The sequence below is a fragment of the Chaetodon trifascialis genome, chromosome 17 (genome assembly GCF_039877785.1).
Source record: "Chaetodon trifascialis isolate fChaTrf1 chromosome 17, fChaTrf1.hap1, whole genome shotgun sequence".
Classification (NCBI taxonomy): domain Eukaryota; kingdom Metazoa; phylum Chordata; class Actinopteri; order Chaetodontiformes; family Chaetodontidae; genus Chaetodon; species Chaetodon trifascialis.
Window position 1 is genome coordinate 19,190,161 of NC_092072.1, and position 14,108 is coordinate 19,204,268.

At 40.7% G+C, this 14,108-nt stretch overlaps 1 protein-coding gene across 2 annotated transcripts in view; it reads left to right on the forward strand.

The window, feature by feature from the left end:
• khdrbs3 (KH domain containing, RNA binding, signal transduction associated 3) overlaps nucleotides 1-10,245 on the forward strand; it is a 111,677-nt gene extending 101,432 nt beyond the window's left edge. Inside the window, exons 8-11 of one of the 2 annotated variants that reach the window (XR_011603240.1) lie at nucleotides 1,002-1,054; nucleotides 3,909-4,048; nucleotides 6,169-6,223; nucleotides 7,141-10,245. Coding sequence is in view for 1 of the 2 variants with exons in the window: in XM_070985296.1 (XP_070841397.1) it covers nucleotides 1,002-1,054; nucleotides 3,909-4,000 (145 nt within the window). In the remaining variant the exon portion in view is untranslated. Of the gene's footprint in view, nucleotides 1-1,001; nucleotides 1,055-3,908; nucleotides 4,586-6,168; nucleotides 6,224-7,140 lie in introns of those variants that run through there. The other variant, XM_070985296.1, reaches the window with a different exon arrangement.
• The last annotated feature ends 3,863 nt before the right edge of the window (nucleotides 10,246-14,108 follow it).

Below are 14,108 nucleotides of genomic sequence, written 5' to 3' on the forward strand. Positions count from 1 at the left end.
AGTAGTGAATATATTGGAATATACAAAGAGCAAAAATTAACAAAAAATAATGTGACTATTATTCAGAACTTTACGGAGTAGGTACTGCTCAGGGAAGAGCAGACATAGCAGGAAGAATGTGTAGAAATATGATATCCTGGAGTGCTGCAAACGGTGGTGTAATCTGATAAAGGAGTGGGGTGTTTCAACCTCTCAGACCTCAGTTTGGCTTTTTCAGATCACACCGCAAAAAGCTACTCCATTGCAGTAACTGGAGTAAAATGTACTTCGTTACTACCACTGTGGTGTGTCATTACTGTCACCTCTTTGCCCTCAGCAGTCAGGCGGTGTTGATGTGGTGTGTTGGGGTTTTGGATGGTGCCTTCAGCTCTCTAATCCGGAGAGCAGAGAGGTGCCGCTGTCACTGACAGACTGACTGACAGGCAGGCGGAGAGGACCCAGCTGTGATGGCTGGTGTCGGCTCAGTGGCAGCCTTATGATGAATTGCCTCTCTTGAATGATAGCGCTGTTACTGAAAGATACTGACGCAGGATTGTTCTGTCAGCATCTCACCGGTGACTGCAAATAAAGAAAGAAAGAAAGAAGCAAGAAATGAACCGCTATGCAACTTGCCTCCCCATCTTTTTATTTTTCATTACAGTTGCCACCTCTCATAGATCTCCATATGCAGTCGTATGGAACTGGAACTTTGTGCAGAAATATGACAGAAGAAATTCCCTCACAGAACCTGAAATGTACCCGAACCCGAACCTCTGAGCAATTAAAAGCTCCTCTTGTCTGTTTTTGACTTTAATGTTCAGCAGAGTATACCTGGAAAAAAAAAAAAAAACGTCCATTGTACTTCTCCTAATTGCCACTGCATGAATTAGATGTAATTGCATGTTCTACAATAATACTGAAAATAAGTCACTTTATTTGCTGATAACTGCAATTTCAATTTCAGAAATGTCCTATTTATTTCTGCATTCTGATATTCATCTCACTGCTCTGTCTGTTCACAGCTCAGATGACTACTATGAATACGGACACAGTGGGGAATCATATGATTCGTATGGTGAGTTGCCGACCGCTCTTCCTCCAACATATCTTATGTCAGTTGTCAGAATATCAATTTCTATTTCCTGACTCTGCACTGCTGGCTTCATCTGAGTTGCCATAGCTTCTGGGTAATTGTGTGATATCTTGGGCACATTCATATCAAACATGTTTAAAGTGATTTATTCACAATTCAGAGCTTTTACTCCCTCAGTTCATTTCACTCAGTGGGAGAGGACAATGCCACCAAGAACCAAGAACAATTAACACACAAGTTGTCTTTTTTTGTGTTATAGTGAGTTATAGTGTCAATAAAACTGTGGGAAATAACCTTAAAAAATGTTATTATATAAAGTATTGTATGGTTTACACACCAAAACTATTTTTTTCAATGATTTTTCAATGTTTTATTTAAAAAAAGAAAGCATTATTAACAAAACCTTGACTTTGGTGATTTTTGAGTTTAGGTTCTTGACTGTAAATCATAAGTGCTGTCTTCAAGCACTGACAGATTTCCTTAGTTCAGAGGAGAACAGAAAGCGGCAAAAACAGGAAGGCTTTAACAAGCTGGGGCTGCAGAATCACTTTAAGATCTACTTTGCTTTTAGTCCACTAAAACTGTTGAAACAGCACATGAAAAAGAACACAGCACACTAAGCAGCTAGTTACGGATGGAGGTACTCATGTCTTACCTACAGCAAAAGTTCATTCATAGATCAGAGATTAGCCCTGCATGTCATTGGACACAAAGACAAAACGTATGTGACAGTAACATATTTATTTTGATTCATCATGATCTTTGCAGCTGGCTCCAATAGCAAGTCACTCCCCATAGACCCCCATATTAGAATGCGCAACTTATACAACTCACTTGTTTGAATTATATTAAGGCTTAAGGTTATGCATAATTATGGACATGGCTGCTTGACAGCTAGCTGCTAGGTTTCAGCAACTAGCCTTCATTAGGCCTGTCTCAGCTCCACCCACACTCCACCTCTTTGCCCATTTTGTGGGTAAGCTGGGAGTTTGATGGAGTCCAGCACTACTAAGATGGTGACAGCCGGAGCCACTGTCACTCCAGAAACCTACAGGTGATGTCACAAAGACTATGTCCATGTTTTATACAGCCTATGAATCTAAGCGACCTCAGGAACCTAACTGAGTGGATGAGTGAACCTTATTTCACAATAAGGTTTCAAAATAATGGTCTCTGAACATGAATCTCTGAACATGAAGAATTCACAACATAACAAATACAATATGAAATAGATGAAATAAGTGTTTGTGAGTGTGTTTGTGTGGTTCTGCAATCAGCTAAACAGAACAGCTTTATACACAAGGCCACTTTCAATGACTGGTCTCTGGTTCGCAGGCTGTTTGTTGAGTCTGAAAAGAGCTCAGAGTAGCTCCGCTGCCACTAAATCAGACAAAGTTAACGTCACTGAGGTACTGTTCAACAGTACTGTGTCCCTGACTTTTGACAAGATACAGTAAAAACTGGGCCAAGGTCACACTCATTCGCTGCAGAGTGGATGAATGATAATAGAGCTGATGTACACAACAGTACAGTAGACCATGCTGCGTACAGCAGAGGGTGGATCCATCTCACCATGTGTGTGTGTAAACTGTGAAATAATGCAAGATAAAGTCTAAGCAGTTATTTACAGTTTAATCACTCAAAACAGAATCTGTTCTGATGACACAGTGTTGATTTGCATTGTGATGGATTAGTTTGTGCACTTGTGTCTGCTGAGCTCAGCTACAAGCTCCAAATAGAATCCAGCATTACTTCAATTTATTATGTATTACATGGAAATGTTTTTTAACATTTTTGAGTTTGTGACGGGCTACTAGAGTGTGGCATAATTATTTACTTTTTGAATGCGGCAATGGATAATATGTATTAGAGAGATTTGTAACATTTTTTTGAGAGTGACTGATTTTGCTGTGGAATTATTTGGCTTCAAGTACGAGCACTCATTTGGCAATGCAAAGAAGACATTTCTATGTTATATGTTATTTCCTCTGCATCTGGAGCATATAACATATTGAAAGCCAGTCGTGCCTGCCCTCATTTCATTCTTTAGACACTGAACATGTTTTTTGGAAGTCAAAGCAAATAAAAAAACTCTCCCAACTTTTCTGACCACACAAGTGGAAGAGCCGAGCACCTTCAACTCATTAGTGTGCTGCGTGCTTCCACATGAAATAAAAAGTGCTGCTGCGTGGGTCACACAGAAAAAGGGCGACAGTTCAAAGGATAACAGATAAACAGCGCTGATGTGCATCCTTAGTCTCGAAACACAAGGTTACCTTGGTCTATTTCTTCAAAGTGAGTGTCAGTGAAAGGGTGACAGGTTTAATTAAGGGGTATTGGCTATGTGCTGCCAACAGAGAGCCTGTACACAGAAAAGAACAACCCTTTGTGAGCCTCAGCTCTAGGGAAGTCTCAGCGCTGGCTGAAGATCAGACAAAGGGTGCCATCGATACTGGCACTTTCACATTGACAGTACCAGGGGGTGAACAGGGGCTGATTTGGGCTAATGGTAATTGTGACCTTTTGCTGGGAGCCACTAAACGGGTCCTTTTCAAGTAGCTATTTGATCCTCTCATTCAATTATCTGAGATGCATCCTTCCAGGTGAAAGTCAAGCTTCTTGGTGTGAGTCGCAGTTTGTATGCACGGCTTGAAACAGTGCTGTTGTTATGAGATGAACAGCATTCGTTTAGAGCGCTGCATTATTTGCATTGATGGGAACATATTTACAGTATTTGCACAGAGTTTAAAGACTTCTACAGGTTGGTGTGGATGAATGAGTCGTATTACGCGTCTGTAATCACTCCCCATCTATTTCTTTTCCTTTTCTTCTTCAGGTCTGGAAGAGTGGGCAAACAATCGCGGCAAGGCACCATCAGCACGAACAACCAAGGGAGTGTACAGAGATCAGCCATACTCCAGATATTGAACTGTTTATACAACCCACACCTGAATCCTCACGGCTGTTTCAACCCAAGTAATGGATTTTTTATGGACGCTCCCACCTTTTTAGAATTGAAAACTAAACCGCAAAATAATACGAATGAAACAGTGATAGTGAGACACTGAATGAGTAAGAACTGGTTTTCAAAAGTGGCATCCCCCTAACTATAAAAACATACTCCCACTGGGTAAAATGTGTAAAGCAATTGAGGTAATCTATCCTTTCCTCAAGGAGAAATCAACTGGACGTTGAGATTAAGAAAGACTCCATAGTACATTAAGTTTCTCTCTCAGCTATGTGATTGTGAAGAATGACATTGTATCTATCTAGCTATTTTACTTGGTAATGATTAGTGACTCACTATAAGCTGTCGATACAATGTTTCTACACAGCTGCCAGTGCAACTTAATTTATCACCCTCTATTCTTCAAACCTTGAACTGCGTGGTTGATCACTTTAAAATGTAGTAGCTTAGTTCTAGGAAAGTGCAGTACTGTAGATATTTTTTCCGAGGGGTAATTGGTGAAATTGTGTCTCTTGTAAATGAAACATTTACAAACTGAAAAAGAGAAGTCATACTGTATACACATTGTTTTGCTGTTTCCTCTTTTTGTAAAATAATAGTTCTTTAGTGTTAAAGGGCTTATAAAAGCATGGTGTGCAACTGTGGATATTGTCAGCTGTTTTATTCTGAAAAAGCCTAAGTAGTTGTGTTCATGATTCTCGCCCCAAAACATCCACTTCTATAAATAGACGCGCATACTTTCTGTACAACGACCAAACCAAGCTACAAAACAGTCCAGGAGCTTTTTAATTTTTGTGATTTTTTTTTTTTTTAGATGCTCTAAATAAGTAATTTTGATGTCATTCTTTGATTTAATACAAGATACTTTCCTGACTTTGTAGGCATAACAATCCATTTTAAGATACTAAATCACATGCTGGTGAATTGGTAATCATTTCCATCTAGAGATTTGTTCAACTATATTGATTTTGAGCTTATGTAAGCCCTTTAATATTTTATTCTTTGTTGATGCTGAATAAACATTTTGAAAGAAAACACTTGTGTTGGAGAGAATAATTATGGACTCTTAAAAAAGCCTTATAATTTAAACTAACAAACCAATATGAAAAGTGAGAGAAGTCTGGACAATCCACGAGATGGAAGCCTGTCGTAAATTAAAAACACAAAGTGACTAACAAAACAAAACAGCATATGTTCCTGCATAAAATCCAAAGTGGTAACAATGACGTTACCAAAAATACTTCGAAACAGCGCACGCAGCAAACGGCTGTTTGTGACCTTGTAAATGACCTCAGTAATCTGATGAGAATGGTTTCTTATTTGTATTTGAATGCCATGTGATGCATTTTGTAGGAAATCTCTCCGACTGAGATTTGAAGGATTTAGCGATAACGGCATCGCCGCACTTGAAACTCTCTCTCTCTCTGTTTGTTCATATAATTCGATGTGAAGCGAACACTGATCACGTCAAGCATCATCAGTAAACACACATTAACTCTGAGTGTTTGCCCTGACAGAAACGGCTCGTAGCGCTGCATCAAAGCCGCCTTGACCTCTAGACCATGTTCGGTTCAGTACGGGGTGGGTGGGGGATTGCTCTCTCTTCTTGTTTTGCTCTTTCTGTTCTCCTCCGGTCATGTGACCCTCTCCCAGTCATTTAAAGAGCCTGCCTTTGCCCCGTCCATTAAAGAGACTCTAAATGACCCCCAGCTGACCTCCGCAGAGAGAGGACGGCAGTAGCTGTTTAAAAAGACCTCCGTCCCACAAGGTAAACAACCTGACCCAGTTTAACATCTCCCCTAACGTAGTTGAACATAAAACCTCTCTAAACTTAAATGTAATATGTTTTCATGTCTCTGTTAAGTGCGTAATCTAGCCACAAAGCTGGGAATAATTAGATATCTGTAACAAAAACTCTGTAAAAAAGTATGATAAATAGCAGTAATCTTTCAACGAACTGTGTAGTGAAATAACTTTATCCTAAGACTTTGATAAAAGATATCCTCTGTAACAATAATTGAAACATAAAATATGATGTGTCTTGGTATTTGTTGTCACAGTATTTATTGCAGAATATGTTTGATATGAACCTGCATGGTCATAGTGTTGTCTTTTAATTCCTTTCTAGGTCGACGTCCCGGTTCTTCCAGCCCATCCATCTAAGTGTTTCACTGGTGCTAAAGGTATGTTGTTTTCTTATGTGTTGGATGTTTATGATGAGGTTTTGCATGTAAACATTGAAATATATTTAATGTATGGGGACAAATAAGGGTGAACAATGCTTCGAGGTTGGACCTGGTGAACTTTGGGGAAATAATCAATGGCTTAGTTTCACACTTCTCTCACTATTAAAGGATGCTTTCAGTGTCTCTGCTGTCTATGATGTAAGCATGATAATGTCCTGAAATCATGGTTTCAAATATATCTGAGCTGAGGGCTGGATCAGGTGACCCTTGTGGATTCTTGAAGAGGGTTAGGTTTAGGGTTAGGGACAGTCCAACAACAGAAATCCTCCCAGATGAAGGGTTGACCCTCAGAGAAAATCTTGAGTCTGACCTGTTTTGGTGTCGATTTGAAAACCCTTAGGAAGTACAAAATGAAATATTCTGCAGGGGACACAGCCTTATCATGACTTATCAAATATTAATGTGACTTTGAGGCAACTTGATGTTCTCTTGATGGATGTTTAATGTTGAAAATATTTTTCTGGAGCTGGTGAAATCCTTGAGAATTGCCTCTAGTTTGAAGGCTCGACCCTCAGCTCTCCTGTTATACCCTTCCACAATCCCCTCAAGGGGATTCCTGTCCTGCTGGACTCTCCACCTCACTCTGTACCTATACAATTAATGTATAAGAACACTCTGTGTCATCTGAACCACAACGAGGTCCCTGTTGCTGCAGTTTGAGAATGACTCCCTGTGCTTGTATTAAGTAGAAAAAAGTAATGCTTGAATGCCAAAAAAAAAAAAAGCTTTGAAGTGCAGATAGCAGTTTGTGATAAAAGGACATCCCAAAAACGTCCTTCCTTGCTTTTCTTTTCTTTCTTTCTTTTTTTTTTTTGAAGCTCATTGTTTCTCTCTCTTCTTTCCTCTCTTAATAGACTTGACAAACCACAAACGAGCTTCCCTCCAAACACTGAAGCTGACACAATGTCAAACCAATTCCGGAAAAGGCCGTCCAACTTTACAAAGAGTCTGCCCTTGGCCGAATGGTGGACTTTAACATTTTCACAGCGTGGACTGAGGGGTGTCCTGCAGCGGACACGGAGTGACCGGTTGAGATGCAGAAACAAAAGGGGGAAGAAAGATAATACATGTATCACACATCGTCATTGAAAGGGAGGGAGAGCGGAAATCCATGAGGCAAGAGTTCCTCATCCTCTGGGATGATCTGTCGGAATATATTTCCCTCAGAGCTTCATTGGCTCTGTATACGTTTTACATACACACAGGAGTGCTCTGAACTGACTGTGAACCTGCCCTGTGTCTTTCCTCATTCAGGCTGTTGTCTGCCCCTTATATAAGGCATTAACTGTCGCCTACCAGAGAGGATGAGCAAATAAATAATGCAGCATGCTAAGGGATGACATCACATTCGAACAAAGACACTTCTAATCTCATAATGTTGTGCTCATTAACCTATATCCAATCCACTCCGATGAATAAATAATTCACTAAGTGCCTTACTGTTGCATTGTTATGACAGCTTTTGATGTTTAGTCCCATTGCCAGAGTTTAAATATGAGGCAGTACACTAGAAAAGGTAGCTATTTTTTCCTCTTTCATGTGCTTTTGGTTTTCTGTATGCATTACCATGCATGCTAGGAAACGCCTCCCAGCCCCACACAAGAGTACAGTCTATTCCAGATGTATTGCTTAATCAGAATCGACTTGAGTGGATATTACAATTCCAAAATAGCTTTCTATCGGATAGAGAGCTTCATTCTGTCTTGTGCATAAGTCCAGATAGGCTGTTCCGTATTCCACACAGTTGTATGTCCTCAGTGGCAGACAATAGTTTTCCATTAGAGGAAGTGATTCTCTCTGGAGCCGCGGGCCAAGCCTCACACAATAACACAGCGACCCAAAGCTTGCATCTCGAGCTCCCGGAGTCAACTCTCATCACCTCGGGGGGCTGATTCCCCCTCTGAGGTGGCTTAAAACGACAGGCTTATCTGAAGTAAGCTTGTCCAAGTTAATAAAGTAAGAGCAGCTTATTTGATTAAGAATGCATACAAAGGAGGATGTAGTGATCTGTCACTGGGAGACAAGTCCATTTCAACAGTAGAATACAGATCGATTGGTGCGGGGAGCACTGGGGGTGAAGAAGGCTTCAGAGAGCAAAATTAGAAGTAGCTTAAAGGCCATGAAAACCTATTTTCTCAATCAGCTTCTTACGCTGAATGATGAGGCCCTACACGAACACACTATGTTTCACCAACGCTTGAACCGTATTGGTTCTTTCAAATGAGAGATTTCTGTATTTGTCTGTTTGTCCCTTCTCACTGATTTTAAGAGGGAAGAGATCAGTTGGAAAAACAATGTTGTCATGTATTTGTGTGGAGCAGTCAGCATTATTTGAATGTAAATGTGATGACAGTTTACCCATGTTGCCAACACTGTCAATCAAATGTGATCAGACCACGCCCACTCAGGGTGAAGCAGACTAGTGGAGAAGGCAGAAACTCTGAGAGGACATTTTTAGAAATATACTTTATTTGTACCTTCTTGAGAGTTCAATGGGAAGACTAGTAATACTCTTATGCCTGTACAGTAAATATGTACCTGGAGCCAGCAGCTAGTTTGTTTAGCTTAGCATAAAGACTGGAAACAAGGGGAAATAGCTGTTTTCCCACTGTTATGCTAAGCTAAACTAACCAGCTGCTGCCCAGCTCCATATTTACCATACAGGCATTAGAATGGCATCAATATTCCCACGTAATTTTTGGCAATAAAGCCAAGAAGTGTATTTCCCAAAACAGCAAGGGATTTTGAACCTTAACTTTAACTCAGTTTTACTTTTTAAATCTTATTTGGTCATGAACATAATAGAAATAATTAAGATTTGAAACCAACTTTTCAGGAGCTTAAACACCACTATGTGCATAACTTTGTAATAATATGTGATTATAGTACCATTCAAAATATTTAATATCTTAAATTTAATGTACTGGAAAATCAGACAGTGAAAACTGGTGCAGTGTGTGTTGCTTTCAGCCCATTTTTCCTCACTGTCCTTGGGCATATGGGTTAGCAGTGGTGTGCATAACTGTCTGCCAGCGTGTCTTTTTTTAACTGCCAATTGTGGGCGCCAACATTATATCTATTGATATATATCTATATCTCTATATATTTATCTCTCTCTCTCTCGGTCTATGGATAGAGAGAGAGAGATATATAGATATATTTAAAATGTGCTTGCCCACTTGTACCCCTCTTAATCATGTTCTGGATCTAACGTGGCCGCCTCCTGCCTCTTGTTCTATAATTAACTGGAGGGCTCTTAATCTTACTGAGATTAAAACGCCCTGATCAATTTTGAAGTGTCCCTCTGTCTCCTTTAGAAGTGAGTGCTAATGTGACCACGGGTCAGTGTGTGTCGCCTGCTAAGTGGAAACTCAGATTGAGACTGATCGATCATTTTAGGGCTTTGAGTGAATAGGGCTGAACAATAGCAATAATTCAGAGAATGTACCACCATTATGCTGACCACTGCAGATCTTTTCAACAACAGTGGGTCCATCAGACTTCCTTTATCTGGGAATTCAAATTACTGTTCTTCTCTTATTTTTGTGATTAGCATACTCGGCTTTAATAGGGCAAAAGAACACATATGAAAAACACATCAGAGCGGCTTTGAAAACAAGAAAAATAGAGTAAATTAATATTAGAAAATAATTAGTCAAGACAAAAGACAGAGAAAAAAACAAAAGGGGACACAAGGTGAAAGCAGGTGCACATGAATACTAACAATGTAATATTAACAATGACAGGAAATCTTTCTTTAGGTAGAAGCAGATATCAAGACTGAAAAACAAAACTATTAATATGTGTGTAAGCAAAGTCAGTATTTGTACTTAGCCATATGCTATATATAATGTGCATCATGTTTCTGTATGATTTTCATATGGTGTTAAACTCATGTTGAGTCTGTAGATACCCTCACTGGTAATAAAGTTTGCCTCTTGTTGATAAGAAAGCATGGTAAATCTTCTTTTGCCAAATGCTTTGTGATTATGCAGTGCTGACTACAATGCGAAGCTCTTGTCCCTTTGATACAGCACTTCAAAGTCAGTGCATGTTCAGTGCAGTGTGTCATGTTGGGAAACAAATCGTAAAGGCAGCTGCACTGTCCCAACTGTTGAGGCTTGACACTGCGTAAAGTCTGAACTAAATCTGGTTTCTTAATTCCAACGGGGAGGCTCATGATGAGTTTTGGCAGTTGGCATGTTTTCATAACTTCAAACCCTGCCACTGCAGGGATATTATTTACCTTGATACGCCCTTGAAATAATAGTTGCAGATCAAATAAGTTTGTGTTGCAAAGGCTGTCTCAGTCTCCCACCTTTTAAATATTGTATGTTCCCCTCAGCTGCCGCCTTGGATACATCTCTCTCCTCATGTAAATGCTGCTGTTCTTTATTCTTTCAGCTTTTTTCCCCCTGCTTCCATCCTTCAGGCCGTTCCACTTTGAAGTTGTTTCTCAGCTGTGTGAAATTTGAGATTAAAGTCCATCTGTTCATGAGCCCCTCCCCCATCGATACGTACACAGATATAAACAAGAACAAAACCAGACGAAAAGTGCTTGTTTTCAATGGGTCAAAGGCAGCCTTAATATGATTGAGCCAGAAACGGTAACGGGCCAGCTGAGCGAGCTCTTTCAGCCTCACTGGATCAATTACACCTGACACAGGCCGATGCAGACAATGAATTTCTTATCTAATTCTTAGTTATTCATCAGTGCAGAAAAAAGGGCTGTTGAGGCCAGAATCTTTTAAGGGACTGTGCAGTCCTCCAGGCCCATAAAGATGTGTCTGGTCTTGTGTGTGTGTGTGTGTGTGTGTGTGTGTGTGTGTGTGTGTGTGTGTGTGTGTGTACGCACTGCAAACAAATTCCCTTTTTTTTTTTTTTTTTTTTTTTCTTCAGGTCAGAACAGCACCATGCTATATTTCCCCAATAAACCCAGTGTGAGGCCGAGGCTGCTGCAGCTTTGTTGGCTTTTCCGCTGGTCAGCCCAGTTAATAAACTGATGTATTCTGATGATATCAGTCCCTCCTCTACTGTATTGTTGGCTTCTCATTCCAGCTGCAGCAGCAGCAGCAGCAGCAGCAGCAGCGAGGGAGAGCCCTCAGTGTAAATATTCTCTGTAAATCAAACACGCTAGCAGAGCCGGGAGATTAAAACAACTGTTTACGCTTCAAGTGCATATGGGGAGATATAAGCAATATAAGCAGACAGAGTTCTCTCAATGAAATAACAGAAATGATGCTATCACATTGCAAACTCAATACGGATAGACTCAAAGGGTAAGAGGATATTGCAAAGACATCATGAGCGGAGTTAAAAGCCCGTCACCTGTAGTGTTTACCTTGACACCTATGTCCACTCATGGAACACTGACCTTCTAAGTGACATTTGCCTCCTGTTAAGTTGAGCGTGTTTGGCATTTAGAATGTCGCTGCCCCGTTATTTTAGAGGAAAAGTCTAATTCCACTTATGTGCACAGTGCGCAGTCACACAGATACTGAACCCCATTGCTCCTGATGGTAAGGCCAGCATCTTGCATGGCATGTAACATAATATGCACCAGTACCTCTTTCTTATTTATCTTCCTTAATTAAAGCCCTAGAAAACATAAATAATGGCATTATTAATGGATAATAAGTAATTTACTAACACTTTATATATCAGTTATAACCCATTTCAAAGAATACATCTGGGTCGCCAGGCTGTTATCCATGAGAAGACCCTTGACAGCTTATCTTCTGGACAAAAATCTATCATTTACAATCAGTGGTGCAACACATCATGAAACCATGCCATAATTTCTGACCCCTTCTGGGTTAACGTTTATTCATTTGAACTTGCACTCTTTACTCCCTGTACATCTCTTGCCACCAGCTATCCCAATGTGCACCTCACAAGGGATGTACCATTTCTACAAGAAATCAGCTTGCTGCTACCATTTCTGTAATACCATGGATATTGGGAAGATGAAGATCTGGATGAATGGATGGAACATGTATGGATCAAAAATTGATCATACAAAGAGTAATAACCCTCCCTGCCAGCTGTTGGAGGTATTCCGTAATCAGATAGCGTCTGTTTTATAATGGTGGTCTATGGGGAAAATGCCTTTTGAGCTGCTGAGTATATTTCTCGTTGCAGTACCGCAAGTGGTCAATGGGACAAATTGTCAGCAAGGTTGAGTGGCAATACTATCCGTTTCTACTATCAGTGTGTTGCAAAAGAGTGTATGTACCATCAAGGGAATGCGTGAAATATGTCGAGCAGAGTAAAGAGATGGACGGTAGGAGTGAAGAAGAGAAGAAGAGGTTTTTGGGCTGCATGGGATTGTTGCCACTGAATCACGTTGTATACTGTGGCACATCCAGTGTGCAGCAGGAAAAAACTAAACTGTATGATCCTGTACTGTATTAGCTAGATGTCCTAAATAGGACAGATAATCTGCCTCCATCGGCACCGGCCTCATCCTTTTGGCACTTGTAGAATGAGATATTATCAGCTTAGTAACATTTGCAAATGCAGACATAAAGGATTTTGTTAATAACCTAAAACTTCATTAATGACTTAATTAAAAGTTCTTATTAGAGGCTTATAAATAAATATATAGCCTCAGTAAATTTTTATTACCTATTATTAAAACCATTAGTTACAACTTACTAACTAAATATAAAGGCTGTCCTATGAGAAAGTGGTACCAGCAGAACTCCAGATGTGGTTTTAGCGTGTCTGTGGCCAGTCATTTCTGATTGTTTGGTTTTATCTCAGGCTTTGGGGCAATCCCCCAGCAGTTGGGTGAACACGACTCAGCTTTGGTGTTACATCAGTGTTGGATGAGGTGATGAAACTGTCAGCGCTCCTTTGCCCTCAGAATAAAGGAACAGAGATGGACCTCCTGACCTCCTGGACTGTCTGTCTGTGTGCCTCTTTTCTCACAGTGCAGTGGATGTTCATGCACTTTCATCCCCTGTTTCAGACTGGCCTCTTCAAACATTCTCCCATCCATTTTATTTTTCTCTCTCTCTTTGCTACTTCAGGTCAGTCTGTTGATTAGTCTTATTAGACTTATCTCCGGGGCTTTGAGCCTCTCACAACCTGACAGCATGTACACTCTCAGTATATTTCTACAGGTTCAAATTACATATTAAAGTTATTCTTCAGATACACATTCTTTTGCAAAAGGCAGTTGTTTGTTGTACTGAAAGGTGGACCCACGTGCAGGACACAAACACAAGTATGAGGTAAGTTAAGGAAGATTTATTAAAGAAAACAGAGGAATGGAGGTGGAGAGACGTGGAACTGGCATGGGCAGAGGGACTAAGGGGAAGGCGTGGCTAGTAAGGGTAGTGTAGAGGCTGGGAAGCTGCAGGCAAGCAGGCCGACGGGCAGGAAAGCTGGCAGATCGGTGGTGATCCTGAGACGCAGAGAAATGCAGATTAGTGCGCAAAAGCACAAGAGATTAATTCACTCGAATGTAAACTAGGATGACCTGGAAGCATGGTTACCACAGTGGTTCAAACAATGATGTGGCAATGAGTGGGAACAGAGACGGGGTTGAATTACTGCCAGGCTGATGAGCTGATGGACAGCAGGTGGGCGGGTTCAGCAGGTGTGCCACATCAGCAGGGATCCAGGAGTTGGGAGAGTGAAAGAGGGATTGCCACAAACACACACCAGACACAGAGACAGACAGGAGCCCAGGAGACACAGGGAAGGGGGGGAAATAAGGAAACACGAGGGAAAAAAAGTGGGACACAGCCGCAGTCATGACACTGTTACTCATCTCGCAAGCACTTAAGATTTTTATGTGAGGCCCTGTTTGAAT